The 24,374-nt window shown below is 41.5% G+C and overlaps 2 protein-coding genes across 3 annotated transcripts in view; both read right to left on the bottom strand.

Moving 5' to 3' along the window:
• The window catches only part of LOC115229286 (protein mono-ADP-ribosyltransferase PARP14-like), a 55,820-nt gene extending 45,297 nt beyond the window's left edge, over window positions 1-10,523 (bottom strand). Inside the window, exons 1-2 of one of the 2 annotated variants that reach the window (XM_036499167.1) lie at window positions 9,837-10,523; window positions 5,230-5,478 (exon numbers count right to left, since the gene is read on the bottom strand). In XM_036499167.1, the coding sequence (XP_036355060.1) occupies window positions 5,230-5,478; window positions 9,837-10,098 (511 nt within the window). In that variant the 5' untranslated portion in view covers window positions 10,099-10,523. The remainder of the gene's footprint in view (window positions 1-5,229; window positions 5,479-9,836) is intronic. The other variant, XM_036499166.1, reaches the window with a different exon arrangement.
• Window positions 10,143-24,374, bottom strand: part of LOC115229287 — a 32,102-nt gene continuing 17,870 nt past the window's right edge. Inside the window, exons 5-6 of the mRNA XM_029799668.2 lie at window positions 11,010-11,368; window positions 10,143-10,472 (exon numbers count right to left, since the gene is read on the bottom strand). Coding sequence (XP_029655528.2) covers window positions 10,143-10,472; window positions 11,010-11,368 — 689 coding nt within the window. The remainder of the gene's footprint in view (window positions 10,473-11,009; window positions 11,369-24,374) is intronic.

Raw genomic sequence — 24,374 nt, 5'->3', positions numbered from 1 at the left:
GAGAGAATCAGTTAAAAACTGCAGTTTTTAGAGAAAAAGCCATGTAAAGAACTTTTTTATGGTCAGTTTGTCACATTGCGTGGGAGCTCTGGACAAAATGTTATAGTGCATAAACATCCATGGCACATAAGTAATGTGTGTGTAAAGTTTGGTGAAAATCAGTTGAAAACTGTAGAAATACATACATATTACAAACACAGACATACTTTGTTTTATACATATAGATTAACATATGATATAATTTCAGTAATTTATCAGCTGCAATACCAAGAAACAACACAATTCCATCATTTACAAGAAGATTCTTTAATAGACAGAGGAGAACTTTCTAGGTGCAATATCATGGCCATTCATGACCGGGGGTGGGGGGTCTTTACACTCATTAATATACGACAGTATTTAATAAGATCTAAGTTTGTCTCTCTCTCTTCTTGAACACGTTTCTTTTCTTCGTTGTTTGTACAGTTAAATAATAATAATAATAATAATAATAATAATAATAGAAATAACAATAATAATAATGATAATAATAATAACTTTAATGTCTCTTTTTTCATGCTTCAGGTGGAATTGGTTGAGGCAAATTTTCTATGTGTAGCTGACATTCCTATCACCAGCCCTTGCCAAGGAAGCTAATATTGCCCCATGGCCACACATGTTTTCATTGAAGATCAGAAATGCTTGTAAGATGGTGATCCTTGTTTATAACTATCATTTGATTACACACACATATGTATAAAGTGTTAGAAGTGGTGTTCAAGAGAGACACCTATGCTGGTATGGTCATGTGATGCATATGGATGAGGACAGCTATGTAAAGATGTGCTGATCTCTAACTGTGGATGGCACCTGTGATAGCAGTAGGCCCAGGAAGAAATGGGATGAGGTGGTGAAGCATGACCTTTGAACCTCACAGAGGCAGACAAGTGACCGAGACCTTTGGCGATGTGTTCTGCTTAAGAGGACCTATTAAGCCAAGTGAAACTATGCTGGTGGCACCTAAAGAACATCTTTTGAATGTTGGGCCTCATGGAGGCAAAGTGGCTGAGTACCTTTCGAGCATTAGACCTCTCAGTGGCAAAAATACCTGAGTACCTTTCAAACCTTGGGCATCATGGAGGCATAGTGACTAGTTCCTTTCAAGCATTGGATCTGATGGAGGCAAAGAAGCTGAGTTCCATTTGAATGTTGGGCCTCACGGAGGTGAGATGTTTGAGTTCCTTTCGAGTGCTGGACCTCATGGAGGCAAAGTGGCCAAGCTCCTTCCGAGTCTTGGGCCTCATGGAGGCAATGACCAAGACCTTGGGCATTATGAGATGAAGACCCATTATGCCTAGCAAAATTGCAGTCATGGCAGATACCAGTATCATACAAATGGCACCTGTGCCTGTGGCACGTAAAAGCACCTATTACGCTCTCAGAGTGGTTGGCATTAGGAAAGGCATCTAGCTGTAGAGAAATATGCCAAATCAGACTGGAGCCTGGTGCAGCCTTCCAGCATGCCAACCCAGTCGAATCATCCAACCCATGCCAGCATGGACAACGAACATTAAATGATGATGATGATATTTATATGTAGTTAATGTTTGCTTCTATGTTCAGTTATAATAGGAACAATTTCATACTAATCGGATAGTTTACTCTCTCCTTTTGTAGAGAACAAATTCATTACATTTGGGCAGGAATATTACTGACAGTGACTTCGAAGTTTGGGCCAGTTAGGACAGTGCAATGAAGGTTTAATGTCTGCTTTCCATGCTGGCATGGGTTGGACGGTATGACTGTTGGCTGGCACCAAGCTCCAATCTGATCTGGCAAAGTTTCTATAGCTGGATGCCCTTTCTAACACCAGCCACTCCGAGAGTGTAGTGCATGCATTAACATGCCACCGGCACAAGGGCCAGTCAGGCGGTACTGGCATTGACCATGTTCAAGTTGTGCTTTTTACATGCCAACTGCACAGGAGCCAGTCAGGCGACGCTGGCAATGACCATGCTTGAATTGTGCTTTTTACGTGCCAGCAGCACAGGAAGCAGTTAGGCAGCACTGGCAACGATCACACTCGAATGGTGCTTTTAACGTTCCACCGGCACAGGTACCAATTAGGCGGTTCTGTCATCAGCCACAACAATGATTTCACTTACTTCAACAGGTCTTTGCAAGTGGAGGTATCTAAAGTTAGGCTTTTGTATATACATGTATTAATAGTATTAATTGTAGTTTTAAATTTTTTATAATTAAAATTAGATAAACTTTGATAAACTTAGATATGTTTCGACTAAAGATTGGTCCAGGCCCTGTCTAACTTAATAGCATAACTTAGTTATTGTCTTTTAAAATTGATATTCGCTAGTTATTCCCATTGATAATTATATTTATAGTATTTATTCGATACTATATAACTACGAATTGATTATTTCTATAAGTATTTTACATAAGATTTCTGAAAGTTCGTTTAAGTTTGTTTGTTTGTATTTTTAAAATTAGCTATTTCATCTTTAAATATGAAAAATTAATTTATTAGGTTTTTATTATATGTACATATATATTTATTTATAGAGATTATTTTAGATCTTAATTATAATATTTATATACATTTATATATTTTCATTGATAATTTGTATATAATAGTTTTTTTGTTTTTTTTAATATTTATGTAATTAGATATAGACTATTACCGATATTAGATTATTGGTGTGTTTCCTACCTTATAAATTGAAATTAATATTTAACATTATAATTGATTTTGATATAATCATAATTGTTAAGTTTTAAGTTTCTAGTTTGATAATAGAGTTTATTATAAGTAAAATTATTATATTATTTATATCTTAAAAATATTGTTTAAATATTTCTGATTATTTTTAACATATTTCAATTAACCTGAAGATTGACTGTAACCATAACTCGAATTATTAATTGAATTTAAATTATTGTTATTCGAATTGGTACAGCCATGAAACGATCGTAGTGTTTTACTCTTTATCTTCTATTAAACTTTTAATACTTTTGATATATAAAAAAAATTAATTAATTAATTAATTAAGAAATAAAATAATATATAAATATAAAAATATACATACATACATATATATATATATATATATATATATATATTTGTATATATATATATAATTTATAAGTTTAAATTATTTAAATAATTTTTTATTTTTAACTTTATATTTTAAAATTAATTTTATGTATTGGCTTATGTTTTTCACTGTTTGATTTGCCTAATAGTGGTTTTATCTCTAATTTAATTTAATATAATATAATATAATATAATATATTTATACAATAAGATTGGATTTAATCCTAAATCCCATTTTTCCCTGTAAGTTTGGATTTATTCCCTAATATTATTATTATATATATATATATATATATATATATATATATATATATATATATATATACAGATATATTTAAAAACTTAGGGTAACAAGAATATTTATCGAAAAATTCTTAGTTACCAATGGACTAGAGAGAAAAAATTAGTCAATAGACTATATATCATTCAGAGAAGAATACAGTGTACATTCAAACACAAAAGAGATACCCAAAGAACAGGATATCTGACTCGCTAGAAAGAGCAGTTAAAAACTCCAAGCCACCAATTGTTGTAATTCCGAAAGTGATTGAAAAATAATTTGGGAATTACAACAATTGGTGGCTTGGTGTTTTTAACTGCTCTTTCTAGCGAGTCAGATATCCTATTCTTCAGGTATCTCTTCTATGTTTGTATATACAGATATATATATATATATATATGTACAAATATATATATGTACGTATACACACACACACACACACACATATATATATATATAATTATTGTTGACTCAAGCAGTATTAATATGAAAAGCAATCTTTATATCCAACTTAACATAAAGGTCATGTTAGAACAGAGAGAACTGCATTATTTACCTCAAGAGGACCTCCCACAGGGCCTTGGGTGCATAAAATTACTCATATTTATATTTTTAACAGACGAGAACCATCTGCTACGATGACATGATTTCATCCTGCCTGGACTCTTCAGTAGAAGACATCTAGTGGAGACATAACAGCCAAATCTATTGACCATGTATAGAATTTCAGTATCTGTTAAGGCACTGATTTTGCAAATAGCTAGCAAGCCTATGAAAAAGGTAATTAACAGCAACAGAAGCAATAGTAATACCAACAGGCAATTTTTATATCCAACTAAATGTGGATGTTGTGTTTGAGCACCAAATGCTATGTTATTTACTGTGAGAGAACCTCTCATATGGTTCATAAAGGCACTCATATTGTTAGTGTTGGCAGACAAGAATTGTCTGCTTGGGTGCCGGGACTGTCACACACTCACACAACAACAACAAATAGTGTACTTGTAGAATGTCAGTTGTGCCACAACAGGCCTCTTTTCAATTCCTGGCTACCAAATCCACTGAGAAGGTTTTGGCCATCCCATGTCTATAATAAAAGACTTGCCAGGGAACTGAATCAGAAATCATGTGGAACATCAGCTTTTTAACCATGCTGCCACATCTCCTACAATAATATATCATCATCATCCCCATCATCATTAACGTCCGTTTTCCATACTGGCATGGGTTGGACGGTTCGACCGGGGTCTGGTAAGCCATGGAGGCTGCACCATGCTCCAGTCTGGTTTGGCAGTGTTTCTACAGCTGGATGCCCTTCCTAACGCCAACCACTCTGTGAGTGTAGTGGGTGTTTATTAGGTGCCACCAGCACAGGAGCTACAGGAGGCTGGCAAACGGCCACGATCAGTTTGTGCTTTTACATGTCACGGACACGGACGCCAGTCAAGCGGCATTCACCGACACGGACACCAGTCATTATCATCATCATCATCATTTCACATCTGTTTTCAAGGCCAGAGAGCTGCCCAGGCACCAATTTTCTCTTTTGGTATAGGTTCTATGGCTGGATGCCCTTCCTTTACAGAATGCCAACCACTTTAGAGAATGCACTGGGTGCTTTTTATGTGACACCGTCACAGGAGCTGGTGTCACGTAAAAAGCACCTGTGGGATGGCCAAGTTACTTGCAAGACAAAGGCTTTTAGTTGAGAGGGGGAGTGAAACCAAGGGAAGTGGATGGGTGCCAGGGGAGAGGTTAGAATAGAGGGACAGGATAGTTGCCTTGCTATACACTAAATAGTGTAATTACTATTTCTATACCAAATAATTTGAACAGAATAAAAATGGTAAATTCTTACCTGTACTGATGGCAGGAATTGCAATTGATGTATAAGACTTTTCTTCAAGGAATGCCAAACAATTTTGAACAGCTCTTGAAAGGTGAAAAATTTCATTGGTTCGTCCATTATTCCAAACGGGTCCAACAGCATGAATGATAGTCTTGCATTTGAGTTTACCAGCTTTAGTTGACACTACTTCTCCAGTTTTCAGTTCACTCCTTCTTTGATTCATAATTTTGTTAGATTCCGCCTGAATTTCAAACCCACCTGCAAAGATATTTGCTTTCTTAAGTTTCTGTTTAATACATGCTAATATATGTTAATATATATCATAAATTAATATATTTAAGTATAGAAAGAAGGTCTAGAATTGAAGGGCTTTAGAGTTAACCAGGCAAAACTGAAAGCAGTAAGGCAGACAAATCACAAATCCCTCCAAATATCCCTGCTCAATCTGAAGAAAAGGCATAGGTAGCAACTCCGTAAGATGTACCTGGTGTAAGCTATGGACACATAAAAGGTGCAGCAATATCAAAGGAAGATTAACAGGGAAAAAAGTTTGTGTGTGTGGAGTAGGCACATGTACGATAAACACTAGAAATGTACAGAAAAGAGACTCCATCAAATGCCAGAGGTCTAAGCTAGAGGTAGTAGATAGCTTCTGTTATCTATGTGACCAAATCATCAGTGGAGGTGGATACTCTGAGAGTGTAGCAGTGAGAATAAAAATGGCAGGGCAAAATTCAGAGAGCTCCTGACCCTGCTGGCAACCAAAGGTGAAAGTAAGATTGTATGATGCCTGTGTGCGAACAGCTACGCTACATAGCAGTGAAACATGGGCTGTGAGAGCCAAGGACATATGTAGGGTTGAAAGAAATGAATCCAGTATGCTTCACTGGATGTGCAATGTCAGTGTGTATGTTTGACAGAGTGTAAGCATCTTGAAAGAAAAGTTAGGGATAAGAGGCATCAGATGTTGTGTGCAAGAGGGATGACTGCACTGGTATGGTCATGTGATGCATGTAGATGAGGACAGTTGTATGAAGAAGTGTCACACCCTAACAGTGGAGGGAACATGTGGAAGAGGTAGATCCAGGAAGAAATGGGATGAGGTGGTGAAGCATGACCTTCATACTTTGAACCTGACAGAGGCAGTGACGAAGATCTTTGACAATATGTGATGTTTGAGATGACCTGTCAAGCCAAGTGAGATTGGAGTAATGGCCAATGCCATTGTAGCATAACTGGCCCATATAAAGCACCCTTCAGATGTTGGGTGATATGCTGAGCTTGTGAGGACCTGTCAAACCATAGTCATGGCTGATGCCAGTGGCACACAAAAAGCACCGTTTGAGCATTGGGTCACATGGAAGCAGTCACAGGTGACCGAGACCTTTGGTAAGATACCGTGCTTGTACAGACCTGTCAAAACAAGTGAGACTGTAGTCATGGCCAATGCCAGTGTCAGGCCAATGGCATCCGTGCCAGTGGCATGTAAAAAACATCCACTACACTCTCAGAGTGGGTGGCATTAGGAAGGGCATCAAGCCGTAGAATCTTTGCCAAATCAGATTGGTAGCTGATGCAATCCCCTGGCTTACCAGTTTTCAGTCAAACCTATTTCTTTACTGCCCACAAGGGGCTAGACACAGAGAGGACAAACAAGGACAGACACACGGATTAAGTCAATTATATCGACCCCAGTGCATAACTGGTACTTATTTAATCGACCCCGAAAGGATGAAAGGCAAAGTCAACCTCGGCGGAATTTGAACTCAGAACTTAATGGCAGACGAAATACCATCACGCATTTCGCGTGCTAACGTTTCTGCCCACTTGCTGCCTTTTTCAGTCAAACTGACCAACCTATGCCAACATGGAAAACGGACATTAAGCAATGATGATAATGATATTGTGATATATTATATCAATATATGTATTATATTTTAATTCTATAATACGTTACTTCTATATATACACACACAAGTGTGTATATGTATATATATGCAACAGAATGTTAGTGTATTGAGAAGTTTGGCATAAGAAGAATTAGATGCAGTGTGTGAGAGAAGAGAGTGCTGGCTTAGACATGTGATGTGGATGGATGCTGACAGCTCCACGAAGAAGTGCTGTACATTCAAAGTGGATGGGGCTTGTGGAAGAGGGAGGCCCAGGAAAACAGGGCGAAGTACTGAAGAACAACCTGAGAACGGTGAACCTTTTGGACGAGATGACAAAGGACCAAGATACCTGGTGGCTTGCTGTGCTCAAGAAGACCTGTCCTCCACAGCAGAAGCGTATCAACTTTATGCTTAGAGAAATTAGGAAGTGTCTAACATTCTGAGCCTACTCTTTGACAAAAGGAATAGAAGAAGAGAGAGAGAAAAATAGAGAGAGAAGAGGAGAAACTTGTGTCAGAGTGTCACTACAAGCTGAAATGATGAGAGGAGGAAGAGGTTGCTGAAGATGTGAGTGGTTCTGGCAACCTAGGGAGACATCTATGAGAGCTGACTTGAAGTGCTAGTGACAAGGGAGACAACTATGAACTTGACACGTGTATGTGAGCACACATGTGTGTGAGTACTGTGTATAAGTATCTATGCATGTGTGTATGTAAGTCCATCCTTTTGGTTTATGTGTGTGTGTATAAGGCTTATGCAATGCAACTGTGTGTGCAAGCAAGAGGATGTATATATATAGCTATTGTGTGCATGTACACTGTGTGTGTGTTTGTGAGTTTATGTGTAGAAGTGTGTGTTTATGCGTGTATGTGTAGATGTGTGTGTGTATATATGAAGCTATTGAGTGCATATCTTGTGTGAGTGTGTGTATGTGTGTGCGCCCCTGCTTTCTATTTTTGTGTGTATATTTATGAAACTATCAGACATCCGATTCAATGTGTTAAGTGTGAAACTGGATAGAGGTGTTTGGTGGAAGATGGGTGAGGAAAGTGGTAGGTGTTGGGAAGTGTAGGTGTGTTATGATATAGTTGCTGTTATAAGCGTGAGGATGGGTAGCATGAGGGGTGGGTGGGTGCCAGTGTGGGCAAAGGAGGAGGAGAAGGAATGAGTGCATGTGGATGTGTGTACATGCTGTTTGAATGTGGTGTTGGGTAATGAGTTCAACAGTGTAGAGTAGGTGTGTGTGTGGGTGGGTAGATGTTGAGGGGACACTGGGAATGTAAGTAGTGGGTGGTTTGTAGGTGAAGGAGGGTTTGAAATGAAAAGGGATGCAGAATTTAGACTGTAAGAGACTTGACTACAGAGAAGGAGAATTATTTCCCGTTCTATATGGAGACAGGAGTCTGGGTGGCATTTGTTACAAAGCCAGTCTGAACATGAACAGATGTTGCAGGGAATGAGCAATGAAGCAGTAATGGCACAAGACCAGGGGGTCATTACAGAGCTTGATGATGTGAAGGTGTTCATCAAACAGGCAGCAACCAGTCGGTCCAATGTATGGGGAATGGCAAAGAGTGAAGGGGATGGAGTAAATCAGATTACGGAAGGTGCAAGAGAAGGAATCAATGATATGGAAGGAGCAGTCGTGAGCACCAGTGAAGATGGTGGTGCTAGAGAGGAAGGGAAATGTATGGCAGTGTAGGGAAGAGCAAAGGGCGAATTCAGGTTTAGTGACACGAGAAGGGAAAGAGCTACAGGCTTGTAGGTCATGTAGGTGGTGGGGACATTTGGAGGGAGGGGATGTTTTCCAAACCTGAACGACAATATTTTTTGAATTGTAGTTAAGGGCAGTTCAGGACTTGGCAAACATTTGCAGTTGATAATGGTAGGAGAGTTTAAGAATGAAGGGGAAAAAAGGACATAAAGATAAGAGGAAGAGTAACATGGCAAGGAATGATGAACGTGAGTGATAGAGAGGAGATAAGAGAGGGGAAAGTAGGATGAGCAACTACATAGAAGCATGAGAGACACAAGTGGTATGGAATGGAGTGTAACAGAAGAAGAGATCAGCATTGCATCAGACATAAGTTTCTTTAAATGGAATGTAACATTGCTGCAATCATTTATAATTATCCAGATTTTGGGGACTGGTCAGTGATCAAGTGTCTCAAATCTATAAACAATTCACCACCACCGTATTTTAATGTCCATTGTTGGATGTCCTTCTTGTAGCCAATTGCCACATGTTTCCAAATGAGGGAATATTTTTCCATGGTCAGACATGTTTTTCATGGAAGACTGGAAATGGCACAATATTATGCAACTCAAACAGTGATAGACATAAACCAAAACATAAATAACAAATATATTTTTATAAAACGTATAACTAGATATCAAAAAGTATAAAAATGAATGAACAATATATAATAAGTAAAAAGTGTGTGATGGTGATGTTCATTTACACCTGGTTACCCCCCCCATATATATATATATATATATATATATATATATATATATGTATGTATGTATATACAATGAGCTTCTTTCAGTTTCTATCAACGAAACCCACTCCCAAGGCTTTGGCCAACTATTGACCTATAATAGAAGACACTTGTCCAAAATGCTGAGTAGGATTGAACTTGAAACCACATGGTCAGGAAGCAAGCCTCTCAACCACACTTGGATCTAAAAGAAACATGAACTATAAAAAATGGTATTACTCACCTTTCTGCACAATGGCTGCCGCAATTCCTCCCTTATGATCCAATTTACCATTTGCAGCATTAACAATAGCATCTGTGTCCAGAGTCGTGATGTCATCTTCCTTCAACACTATTTCACAGTTTTTATACACAAAATTTAGTATTCCGTCTGTTTCACTTCCTAAATCTGAATTTAAAGATATTATACTCTCAGATTTCTTCTGCATTTCACACAAGAAAGTGTTTCCTTCTTCACTCTGCAGAAATTCTCGAAATCTAAACATTTCTAATTTCACTTCTTGTGAGCTGGTATCCTTTCTTAAATTTTCTATAAATGTTTCCAGTTTTTTAATTTGCTCTTGTGTTCCTTCCAGGTGTAACTTATAATCTTTGAGACACACATTCTTAATTTTATTTTTCGCACCAAAGTCATTGATTTCTTGTTCTTTGAACTCTTAAGAAAGAGGAAATGTTCAAGAGGCATCAATATATAAGATTCATAAGTTAAAGATTGCTTAAAGTTAGCAATTTTGTTTTTTATAGCATTAACTACAGCATCAATAGCAACAATAGAATTTTCTCCAATAAAATGGAAATCTGGAAACTCTTCTTTTAGTTTTTCAACAAATGTCAGCCACTTTCCATAATTTGGAGTATCCTTAATTTTATCAATAAAATTCAATGTATTGGCAACAAAAGTTTGTTTCAGAATTATTTCCAAAAGTGAAAGATGTGTTTTATCACTTGCATAAGTATTACTGAATCACCATCACCCGTTTCCCATGAACCAATACAATTCTTGTTCCTCAGTTTGTCATCAAGATATTCTTTCACTGGTTTTTTATTTATGATCATTCCAGTATTTAAGGCAAACACAATTCAGATTTAACCATTGATTGAAGAATTTTATACATACTATTTTGACAATTAGCTACTTTGGAATACTGGCATTCAAAAACAACTTTGTTACCATGAATTCTGACTTGTAGACCTTCAAATTGTCTTTCTGCCTGCTCAAAAAATCTGTGACCAGATAGAATACGTCTTTCATGAATATTTAAATTAAACTCACATTTCCTTCTAAAAGTATCCAAAAGTCTGTTTTTCATTTTAATCACGTTACTTTTATTAAATCCCAAAATATTAGCTTGGAAATTTCGGTTATCAAAATAAAAATACACCTTATCCTCTTCACTTTTAAATGTTCTAGCAACTTCTTCAAAAATATCGGTTGGAACATCAATAATTTCAACATAATGGAATTTAATAACTCTTCCAAACGTTGTTCAATTTGCTTCAAATTTCCTTCAGAATAACTTAATTTCAGTTTATTAAACTTGGAATCTTTCCAAATTACTTCAGCCCATCTCATTAATTGGTCATTAACTATGATTTTATGTTTCTGTAAGAAAGTCAGATGGAACTTGGAAGGTAGTAAATAGTCATGGACTTGCTGGCTTGAAATGGTATTTTCTTCACATGGTTCCCAGAACGGTTGAACATCTAACTCCACATTTTGCAGTATATGATCTCTGCTACAAACGTCCAGCACAACTAAAATTATGAAAAAGTAAAAAGATAAAATCATTTCGTTGGTGAGGGATTAGGGGTGAGCTGGGGAGTTCAGTGGGTAAATACAGGAAATTATTTGAAGACAAAGTAATATCATCATCATCATCATCATCATTTAGCGTCCGTTTTCCATGCTAGCATGGGTTGGACGGTTTAACTGGGGTCTGTGAAGCCGGAGGGCTTCATCAGGCCCAGTCAGATTTGGCAGTGTTTCTACGGCTGGATGCCCTTCCTAACGCCAACCACTCCGCGAGTGTAGTGGGTGTTTTTTACGTGCCACCTGCACAGGTGCCAGACAGAGCTGGCGAACGGCCACGAACGGATGGTGTTTTTACGTGTCACCGGCACGGGGCCAGGCAATGCTGGCAACGGACACGAACGGATGGTGCTTTTACATGCCACCGACACGGGGCCAGACAGAGCTGGCAAATGGCCATGAACGGACGGTGCTTTTACGTGTCACCGGCACGGGGGCCAGCTGAGGCTGGCAACGAACACGAACGGATGGTGCTTTTACGTGCCACCGACACGGGGCCAGACAGAGCTGGCAAACGGCCACGAACGGACGGTGCTTTTACATGTCACCGGCACAGGGCCAGGCGAGGCTGGCAACGAACACGAACGGATGGTGCTTTTACGTGCCACCGACACGGGGCCAGACAGAGCTGGCAAACGGCCACGAGCGAATGGTGCTTTTACGTATCACCGACACGGGTGCCAGACGAGGCTGACAGTGGACACGAACAGATGGGTCACTTAACCCCTGCTTTCTGATATATGATTTGATTTTTATTGTTCTCACTGGTCTTGCCGGGTCTTCTGACGCACAGCATACTTCCATAGGTCTCGGTCTCTGGTCATTTCCTTGGTGAGACCTAGAGTTCGAAGGTCGTGCTTCACCACCTCGACCCAGGTTTTCCTGGGTCTACCTCTTCCACAGGTCCCCTCAACTGCCAGGGTGTGGCACTTTTTCACACACCTATCTTCATCCAATCTCGCCACATGACCATACCAGCGCAATCGTCTCTCTTGCACACAACATCTGATGCCTCTTAGGTCCAACTTTTCTCTCAAGGTACTTACACTCTGTCGACTATGAACACTGACATTACACATCCAACGGAGCATACTAGCTTCATTTCTCGCGAGCTTACGCATGTCCTCAGCAGTCACGGCCCATGTTTCACTGCCATGTAGCATGGCTGTTCGTACACATGCATCATACAGTCTGCCTTTTACTCTGAGCGAGAGGCCTTTAGTCACCAACAGAGGTAAGAGCTCCCTAAACTTTGCTCAGGCTATTCTTACTCTAGCCGTTACACTTTCAGCACACCCACCCCCACTACTGACTTGGTCACCAAGATAACGGAAGCTATCAACTACTTCTAATTTTTCCCCCTGGAAAGTGACGGAAGTTGTTTTCTGCAGATTTTCAGAGGTTAATGCTCCCGAGCATCTGCCACATACAAAAACCATCTTCCTAGTTAGCCTTCCTATGACATTGCTGCACCTCTTATGTGTCCATAGCTTACACTTGGTGCATCTTATAGAGTTCTACCTACACCTTTTCTACAGATCGAGCAGAGCCATCTACCTGAAGGCGTTTGTGATTTGTCTACCTTCCTACTTATTACGACTTTGGTTTTAGCTAGGTTGACTCTAAGGCCCTTCGATTCTAAACCATGCTTCCACACCTGAAACTTCTTCTCCAGTTCTGATAATGACTCAGCAATTAGAGCAAGGTCATCAGCATAGAGGAGCTCCCAGGGGCATCCTGTCTTGAATTCCTCCGTTATTGCCTGGAGGACTATGATAAATAGGAGGGGGCTGAGGACTGAACCTTGATGGACCCCTACCTCTACCCGGAATTCTTCACTGTACTCATTGCCAACCCTCACCTTACTAGCAGCATCCCTGTACATGGCTTGCACAGCTCTCACTAACCATTCATCTATTCCTAGTTTCCTCATTGACCACCAGATGAGGGATCGGGGGACCCTGTCGAAGGCTTTCTCCATGTCAACAAAAGCCAGGTACAGGGGCTTATCTTTGGCTAGGTATTTCTCCTGCAGCTGCCTTACCAGGAATATAGCATCAGTGGTACTTTTCCCTGGCACGAACCAAACTGCATCTCATCTAAACTAACTCTCTCTCTAATTAGTTGGCTTATGACCCTCTCTGTAACCTTCATCACCTGATCCAACAGCTTGATACCTCTGTAATTATTTGTATCTAGGGCATCACCTTTACCTTTGTAGCAGTTGACTATTATGCTGCTACACCAGTCATTGGGTATGACTCCTTCATGTATCACCTGATTAACTATACAGGTGACTAGGCTATAGCCGACGCTACCAGATATTTTGAGCATCTCTGCAGTGATACCTGATGGGCTGGGGCTTTCCCTGTCTTCATGCTTCTAATTGCCTTAGCTACCATGGAACTATCAACCCTGATAGCTGGTCCCTCTGTTGGGTCAACGTTCAGCAGACTCTCTTTATCCCATTCATTTTCTTTATTCAGTAACCTTTCATAGTGGCGTCTCCAAGCCTCTCTCTTTGCATTCTCGTTTAGCGCAAGTGAACCATCTTCCATGCGAACACACTTCTCTCCTACCACATCACAATTCTCTCTCACATACTGTCTTGCAACGCGAAACACCTCCAGTCTTTGGTCCTCACGGCGCAGAACATTGGCAAATTTTTTCTTATCTGCTTCCCCTCTGGCTAGATAGACCTGTCTCCTAGCTTCCCTTTTTGCAGTCTGATACAATTCCCTGCTACCCCCATTCTTCCAGTGCTTCCAAGTCTGTCTCTTTTCTCTAATAGCCCTGTCTACAACACTGTTCCACCACCACGTTACCTTGGGACGAGAGGGGACTTTGCACCAGCCACAGATCTGGTCTGTGGCTCTCAGCAGGTTGTCCCTTAGAAACGTCCAGTTGCCCTCTACCCCATGTGATACTCTATCCCCTTCTACTTCGTCAAAGGCTTCAAGTAACATGTCTCTAAATCTCTGTCCATTCGCAGGATCCTTAAGCTTCCAGATCCTTCTTCTCCATGTTGGTCGTCTTCTGGTTGTCCTCCTACTCCTGATCCTAAAGTCACTAACTACCAGTCTATGTTGTGGGGTACATTCTTCGCCTGGGAAGGTTTTGGCATTTATAAGTAGCCATCTCTCCCTTTGCCTGGCAAGGATGTAGTCAATTTGGCTGGTATGTTGGCCCGATCGGTAGGTGACTAGGTGGCTGGTAGGTTTCCTGAAGTTAGTGTTACAAATCATAAGATTATTTGCATCGCAGAACTCCAGCAGCCTGGTTCCCTCCTCGTTGCGGGAACCAGAGCCATAGCCTCCATGTACGCCATGGAAGCCCCCAGCATGTCGTCCAACGTGACCATTGAAGTCACCAGCCACAAAGAGAAGGTCTCTGTCGTTCGTCAACGAGGTAGTCTGCAGTAGAGTGTCATAGAATCGGCCTTTCTGTCCATCAGGTAACCCCGACTGAGGAGCATAGGCTGATATAATGGTTGCTAAACTATGATGAAGCGCTAATCTAATCTTAAGTATTCTGTCGCATACTCTGATTACCTCAATTACTTTATCTACCCATTTCTCAGCAATAGTATACCCACGCCTCCAACCCCGTCAGTGTTCCCTGCCCAGAAAATCTTTTCCTGTGTTCCTTGCCTGTGAGGAACCTAGCAGAACCTCCTCTCCACCTTACTTCTTGCATGCAACATATATCCACACACCTCGTTCAAGCATCTCAACTATCTCGCCAGACCTACCTTTCAGTGTGCCAACGTTGAGGGTGCCAACCCTGAGGGTGTGGGAAGTATGGGCCCTAGAGACCCTGCGTCGGTGGACAGTAGCTTCATGTACCTGAAAAGAAAGCTCACATTTGGCAGAATTCATGAGCAAGTAATACAGTAGCCTTCAATTCAACCTGCATAACACTACCCATTCATATTTTGCACTGTATGATCATTACCTTCCTAGGTCGAAACTAGGGGTAGGGATGGTGAAGGAGCATACTAATATGTTATTAGTATAATACATTAGCAAACAGAAAAATATAACCAACATTTAACACATACTAAGTAAACACTATCTCTATTAATTATAATAAATACAAGAAACATCACTGGAATTTTGGTATCAAATTTTGGCACAGGGCCAGCAATTTCAGGAGAGTGGCTAAGTCAATTACATCAACCCCAGTGCTTAACTGGTACTTATTTTATTGACCATAAACATCACTGGAATTTTGGTTTCAAATTTTGGCACAAGACCAGCAATTTCAGGAGAGTGGCTAAGTCAATTACCTCAACCCCAGTGCTCAACTGGTACTTATTTTATTGACCATAAACATCACTGGAATTTTGGTTTCAAATTTTGGCACAAGGCCAGCAATTTCAGGAGAGTGGCTAAGTCAATTACCTCAACCCTAGTGCTCAACTGGTACTTATTTTATTGACCATAAACATCACTGGAATTTTGGTTTCAAATTTTGGCACAAGATCAGCAATTTCGGGAGAGTGGCTAAGTCAATTACATCAACCCCAGTGCTCAAATGGTACTTATTTTATTGACCATAAACATCACTGGAATTTTGGTTTCAAATTTTGGCACAAGGCCAGCAATTTCAGGAGAGTGGCTAAGTCAATTACATCAACCCCAGTGCTCAGCTGGTACTTATTTTATTGACCATAAACATCACTGGAATTTTGGTTTCAAATTTTGGCACAAGATCAGCAATTTCAGGAGAGTGGCTAAGTCAATTACATCAACCCCAGTGCTCAGCTGGTACTTATTTTATTGACCATAAACATCACTGGAATTTTGGTTTCAAATTGTGGCACAAGGCCAGCAATTTCAGGAGAGTGGCTAAGTCAATTACCTCAACCCCAGTGCTCAACTGGTACTTATTTTATTGACCATAAACATCACTGGAATTTTGGTTTCAAATTTTGGCACAAGGCCAGCAATTTCAGGAGAGTGGCTAAGTCAATTACATCAACCCCAGTGCTCAACTGGTACTTATTTTATTGACCATAAACATCACTGGAATTTTGCTTTCAAATTTTGGCACAAGGCCAGCAATTTCAGGAGTGTGGCTAAGTCAATTACATCAACCCCAGTGCTCAACTGGTACTTATTTTATTGACCATAAACATCACTGGAATTTTGGTTTCAAATTTTGGCACAAGGCCAGCAATTTCAGGAGAGTGGCTAAGTCAATTACATCAACCCCAGTGCACAACTGGTACTTATTTAATTGGTAATTAGATTAGCAATCAAGAGCTGATCCTTTGTTTCCTGGCTCCTTTTACTGTACCCGTTCTGTTTAATGGGTAGCAGCCCACTTTTTCCCAAGCATCTGTACAGTTCAGCAGCCAAATTACCTGACATTAGTTTCCACGTGAGCAGAAAGCATGTTATTGTTCTAAAGTTGGATGCAACATTTCCCTTTCCAGGATCCTTGGCACATAACAATGTCTTTCCCTTTGTCTTCCAGCTGGGTACTGCACCTTCCTGCGAGCACTCATCTAGCTGTTGCACTCTCCTTTGATGGATCCCTCTCAGCTTCTTCATCCAATAATCTGGGACCCCATCCAGTCCTGGCTCTTCCATTTGGGAATTTTCTTAACTGCTTTTTTATCATTTCTGTAGTTATTTTTATGTCTTTTTTGCCTTCTATATTTCTTAACCTATCTTGGATTTCATGCAGCCACTCTGCTTCATTATTATCATCTGCAGATTGGTCCCAGATCCCTCTCCAGAATGCCCTACTTTCCTCTGCTTCTGGTATCATTGTTATGTGTAATTGCCCATCCAGTTCCTGAAACAGTTACTTCTCATATGCTTCTAACAATCTGTTCTGCTTGAATTATTTTCTTCTATCTTTCCTGTTTTGCTTTGATTGCTCCAATTCTTTGTTTCATTTCTTCCAATATCTCATCATACAATTTATCTCTTATTCCATCTGTCCTTTCCAGCATCATTCTTATACTTTCATTCTGCAATTCCCCTCTTCTCAATCTATCAACTTGTCCTAAATGACTTTGTTCCTTACAAATTCCTCTACACCAGAACGGTTCTTTACGTTCTGTTTGTTCTTTCCTTTTCTATCCAAGTCTATCTGCAGCAACAGTTGCTGCACCCCAAATAATCTTGTGAGTTTCAGTGATATTTCTCGTATGGAACAGCCCAAGAACTGAATTTATCTTTATGGTTTCAACCTTGATCTTGCATTGGTCAATGTACCTCAGATTATGGAGGGAAGGGTCTTGATCCTGGTCTTCTCAAATATATCCTCTCTACATCTTGTTGGTCATCACCGTATTCTTGTGATACAGCTCTTCCTATTACTTCTGCTTAATTTGTGGAGAATGCATTTACATTTACACTTTGTTCTACATCTTCACTGCCGTTATTTCTTTCTCTGTTCTCACTGGGCACGTTATCTGTTGGTGAAGGATTATTTCTCCTTTCTACTTTTCTTTTTATCTCTTCAATTTCCATGTCCGTTAACCACCTTTTTGCTCTAATTGCTCTTGCCTGGTCGGCTAACAATTGCTCACTTGTTTCGAAGAGTCCTATCTCATTCCATTTGGCTCTCATTCATTGTCAGAATCCCCTTCTGTTGGGTTTGTTCCTGATCCAGCATTCAATTTGATTTCGTGTACAAGCAATCTCTGGACTAAAATAGCATAGATTTTGTGTTTATCTTGTTTCAGTCATGCTAATCTGACCAGATATAGAAAGACAGGCAATTTTTGGTTCACCTTTTCTACAACCTCCCCGGCCTCCAGGTGAGTGGTGCCCTCTCCAAATGGAACTGCTCAGACACCCATGCAGCAACTGAATTTTACCACTGTCTTGGGCGGCAAGGAGACGATTTTATATCCAGCATGGCCACCTACGTGCAGGTCGCTCACTACATGCTTCCAACCTGTAAGGTCTGCTTGCTTCACCACCTTCCCTTCACTGTTGGACTTCCGAATAAAAATAAAATAAAAATATACTGAAAATGAATACATATATAATATATACTAAGAATAAAGATACATATATACTGAAAATAAAATAAATAAATAAATATATGTATAATATATATATATATATATCGCAGCAAGTTCTTAAAAATTTATCTTACTATTTTTATTCGTTGTTACTACGTTTATTCATACATTGATAACTTGATTCGTCTTACCCATCTCACTCACTACGAAAATTTAACCTTTTAGGCTACTTTCAAGCCTTCGCCATAACTTGATTTATCTTTCCTATCTCTCTCTCTACGAAATTTAACCTTAGGCTACCTCAAGCCGTAATCCGTCTTTTCCCATCTTTCCGCCATTGGCGGTGCCCCCCCCCCACCACCACCACCACCAATACCGATGAACACTGTTCTCACCCCCACCACCAATACCGGTGAACACTGTTCTCACCGCCACCACCAATACCGGTGAACACTGTTCTCACCCCCACCACCAATACCAGTATACCCTGTTCTCACCATCTACACCGGATACGCCCTACTCATCTACACCGGATACGCCCTACTCCCTCCTCCTCCCCCCACTACCCCTTCTCCTCATATGCTTTCACTGTGAAAAGACAAGCTGCTAGCGCCATAGCTCATCAACTGCCCACCGATCTTACGCTTCCTCCTGACACTGCCTCAATCCGACCATCCCTTTTAGTACCCTCCCACCTCGTAATATCCTACGTTTTTATTTCTTACGAACCTACACCAACCCTTCCTGCCATCGTTCCTCCTTACCCCAACCTTCCCCACTGGTTGCTCCCCTATATTACCCGCCTCAACTGGACCCCCCCCTCCCCAACTCAACTCTAGAATATCTGTATTTCTTTCCTCTACCTAATTACATTACTCAGTGACGATAACGAATGTCCACTGCTAACACCAGCTCCTGCCCACGGCGTGGTCAGGTTGGAAGAGAGATCAAAAGAAAAATACCACGAAAACTATCACCACCACAACAACCCTCCTCTTCTCAGGCGCCGAATCCCCCCCGTCCCCCCCCCCACATCTCCTTCCCAGTTTTCAGAGTTGGCACTATCAATGTTGGTACATTGACAGGCAAGTCTAGTGAGATTGTAGAGATGCTAGAGAGAAGACAGGTTGATGTATGCTGCATACAAGAGGTAAGATGGAGAGATGCTTCGGCTAGGGTCCTCACGGGCAAGGCACTTAGGTACAAACTCTACTGGCAAGGTAACGCGGAAGGTGTAGGGGGTGTAGGCATTCTCCTTGCGGAGGAATGGGTGGATAAGGTCATAGAGGTTGTCAGGGTTTGTGATAGAGTGCTTAAGCTCAGGTTGGTCCTACAGAGTGGCACAGCTATGATTATCTCAGCCTATGCCCCACAAGCGGGACTACCAAATGATCAGAAGGACAACTTTTATGATACCCTTCTGCAGGCTACTTCAAAGACTAGTAACAAGGACCTCATCTTTGTAGGTGGAGATTTTAATGGGCATGTTGGGCGGGAATCGGGTATCTTCACTGGGGTACATGGTGGCTATGGTATTGGCACCAGAAATGATGAGGGAACTAGACTGCTGGAATTCTGTGATGCATGTAACCTTTCAATCTGCAACACTAACTTCAAGAAGCCAGTCTGCCACCTTATAACTTATCAGTCAGGAGACTCCGCTAGCCAAATAGACTTCATCCTCACCAGACAACGGGATGCAGGGTTGCTCTTGAATACAAAGACCCTCCCGGTGAAGAATGTATCCCTCAGCATAGACTAATCATCAGTGACTTTAAGCTTGAGGCCAGAAGGACTCCAAGAAACAAACCAATCCAGAAAAGAAGGATTTGGAGGCTAAAGAACCCTTCGCATGGTCAGAAATTTAGGGACATACTCATCAAGAAATTTGATGAGAGGGAGGAGGAGCTTCAGACGTCAGACATAGAAGGTAGCTGGGAATTCCTACGGGACAGCTTGTTGAGTGCCACAGACCAAGTCTGTGGATGGTGCAAAGTCCCTTCCAGACCTAGAATTACGTGGTGGTGGAATAGTGCAGTAGATAAAGCCATCTGTGAAAAGAGACGGGCCTGGAAAGCCTGGAAGGATGGGGGCAGCAGGGAACTGTACCGGATAGCCAAAAGGGAGGCTGGGCGGCTGGTATACATTGCCAAAGATGTAGCAGAAAAGAAGAAGTTTGCCAATGTCCAGCGTCGCGAGGATCAAAGAGCTGAAGTATTTCGGATTGCCAGACAGTGTGTCAGAGAAAATAGCGATGTTATAGGAGAGAAATGTGTCCGCATGGATGATGGGGCACTTGCTTTTACTACTAGTGAAAAGAAAGAGGCTTGGAGAAGCCATTATGAAAGACTGCTGAATGAGGAGAATGAATGGGAGGAGGAGAGCCTGCCAAATGTTGACCCAGTAGAGGGACCAGCTACCCGAATAGATAGCTCCCTTGTAGATAAGGCAATTAAGGATATGAAACCAGGCAAAGCCCCTGGCCTATCAGGAATCACTGCTGAGATGCTTAAAACAGCTGGCTATGTGGGCTATGCCATAGTCACCCGCATTGTAAACCAGGTAGTTCACAATGGAGTCATACCCAATGACTGGTGCAGCAGCACCATAGTCAACTGCTACAAGGGTAAGGGTGATGCTCTAGATAGAAATAACTACAGAGGTATCAAACTGTTGGACCAGGTGATGAAGGTCTCAGAGAAGGTCATAACCAATCTCATTAGGGAGAGAATTTGTTTAGATGAAATGCAGTTCGGTTTTGTACCAGGTAGAAGCACCACTGATGCTATATTCCTGGTCCGACAACTGCAGGAGAAGTACCTAGCTAAAGATAAACCCCTCTACATAGCTTTTGTAGACTTGGAGAAAGCCTTTGACAGGGTTCCCCATTCCCTTATCTGGTGGTCGATGCGGAAACTGGAGATTGAAGAATGGCTAATAAGGGCTGTACAGGCTCTATACAGAGAGGCTGTCAGCAAGGTTAGGATTGGCAACGAATATAGTGAAGAATTCCGGGTAGAAGTAGGTGTGCACCAGGGCTCAGCCCTCAGTCCCCTTTTATTCATCATAGTCCTTCAGGCAATAACAGAGGAATTCAAAACGGGATGCCCCTGGGAGCTCCTCTATGCCGATGACCTAGCTCTCATAGCAGAATCACTACCGGAACTAGAAGAGAAATTTCGGGTGTGGAAGCAAGGGTTGGAATCAAAGGGCCTTAGAATAAATGTAGCAAAGACCAAAGTATTAGTAAGCAGCAAGAGGTACTCAGCACACATCCCCTCGGGTAGGTGGCCCTGCTCAACCTGTAGGAAAGGTACAGTAGAAACTCCATAAGATGCACCCAATGTAAGTTATGGACACATAAGAGGTGCAGCAACATTAAAGGGAAATTAACAGATAAGATAGCTTTCATGTGCGGCAGATGCACAGGGACAATAGACACAACAGACACTCAGAAAACAGATTCCATCACACTCCAGGGAGAGAAACTAGAAGTAGTTGATAGTTTCCGCTACCTGGGAGACCAAGTTAGTAGCGGAGGTGGATGCACAGAGAGTATCACCACTAGAATACGAATAGCCTGGGCAAAGTTCAGAAAGCTCCTACCCCTACTGGCAACAAAAGGTCTCTTCCTCAGAGCAAAAGGTAGATTGTATGATGCATGTGTGCGAACTGCCATGCTTCACGGTAATGAAACATGGGCTGTGACTGCAGAAGACATGCGTAGACTTGAAAGAAATGAAGCTAGCATGATCCGCTGGATGTGTAGTGTCAGTGTGCACGCAAAACAGAGTGTAAGTATCCTGAGAGAAATGCTGGATATAAGAAGCATCAGATGTGGTGTGCAAGAGCGACGCTTGCGATGGTATGGTCATGTGCTGCGGATGGATGAAGAGAGATGTGTGAAGAAGTGCCACTCCCAAACAGTTGAAGGTATCAGGGGGAGAGGTAGACCCAGGAAGACATGGGATGAGGTGGTCAAGCATGACCTCAGAGCATTGGGCCTCACTGAGGCAATGGCGAAGGACCGAGATCTCTGGAGATATGCTGTGACTACAAAGACCCGGGCTGCTTTCTGCAGCAATTCCACATACCCCCTACCCATTCTAAGTACCCCGGATCCCCAAAGTACCCTGGATCCCCAAAGTACCCCGATCCCCAAAGTACCCCGGACCTCGTTGCCCCCGTGCCGCTGACACGTTAAAATGCTCGAACCGATCGTGACGATGCCGGACCCTCCGGCCCCTGTGCAGGTGGCACGTAAAAAGCACCCAATCCACTCACGGAGTGGTTGGCGTTAGGAAGGGCATCCAGCCGTAGAAACTCTGCCAGATTCAGACTGGAGCCTGGAGCGGCCCCTGGCTTCCCAGACCCGGTCGAACCGTCCAACCCGTGCTAGCGCGGAAAGCGGACGTTAAACGATGATGATGATGATGATGATATATATATATATATACACATAGATATTGGGGGAAAAAATCAGCACACATCGAACAGAGGTCAGCAATGCCTGTCCAGAGCTGTAGGTCTAATAAGGCTTGCACGACACCTCATAGACCCTCTCCATTTTATTGACATTATCCAGAGACAAGCTGGAGCAATATGTCTGATCCCAATATGCACCACAGGCTAGGGATGTGGGAATGCAATGATCTCTAGCACAAACCAAATATCCTCAAAATGTCCAATGCCGTTCCCTGCATATCTGGTTTCATATCAAAGTGACCTTCTTCTAGAGACATGCTTCAATAGAAGCTGAGGGGCACCTCACTCCCAGTGGTTTGTCAGCACGCCAGACACCATCCCAGAAATTCTGCATACGTGGTCTATTGCATTAGGTTCATCCGACTTTTCAGCAGGTCTTGTTTGTAATGTTGCTGGGTTTCTAGCAACCGTCCTCACCAGGATATTCTGGTGGGTGTGCCAGTTTAGTTGCCGACAGCCCAACCATGCAACATGTTTTACTGGATTCCATGTTACCAGTAGCACTTATGAGAACCTCATAAGTGACCTGACATATATATATAAATACATATGTACATATGTCCATATATATATATATATAAGGAACCATTCAAGTGTGATATATTACCGGCGTCGCCTTACTGGCACTTGAACCTCGTGCTGGTAGGGTGCCAAGAGCACCATCCGAGCGTGATCGTTGCCAGAGCAGACAACTGGCTTCTGTGCCGGTGGCACGTAAAAAGCACCCACTACACTCTCGTAGTGGTTGGCATTAGGAAGGGCATCCTGCTGTAGAGACTCTGCCAAATCAAGATTGGAGCCTGGTGCAGCCATCTGGTTCGTCAGCCCTCAGTCAAAATTGTCCAACCCATGCTAGCATGGAAAGTGGACGTTAAACGATGATGATGATGATGATACACACACACACACATATATATATATATATTGGAAGGTTTGGAGATGATGTACAGGTATTATATATTAGAAGAAATGAGGTACTCAGAAAATTGGATGGTTTATATTTACAGATATTTATTTGTATATTACATGTTTTATACATCATATAACTTAGATCATGTATTAGTGCTTTCTCCCATTCTAGTGGGGTTTTCAAATCAAACTAAGTTCCTGTGTGAGGAGTTTTGACCATTTTATAGTGGTATTGAGTTTGTAGTGGTGGGGAGGAATATAAGACAGTACAAGAGGGTGATGGATGAGGAGAAAGTGAGAGAGAGAACATGTGTGTGTGTGTGTTTTTGTATCTGCCATGAGTGCTAAAGTAAAAGAGAGGAAAGGAGAGGGAAGAAGAAAAGAATTTTTTTGGTCTGCTGGACAGAATATTGACTCCAAGGGGGTTCTAAGGTCTTGGGAAAAAAAGAAAGAGTTTCAGCTTTGACCACTTCACAGTGTCACTGAGTGTGTGGTGGCGGTGAAGCAGGCTATAAATTATATTTCCTTTTATCATTGTGAGTGTGTGTGTGTGTGTGTTTAATGGTCAA

Source organism: Octopus sinensis, unplaced genomic scaffold (genome assembly GCF_006345805.1).
Source record: "Octopus sinensis unplaced genomic scaffold, ASM634580v1 Contig12351, whole genome shotgun sequence".
Taxonomy (NCBI): Eukaryota; Metazoa; Mollusca; class Cephalopoda; order Octopoda; family Octopodidae; genus Octopus; species Octopus sinensis.
This window is presented reverse-complemented; position numbering and strand designations above follow the sequence as displayed.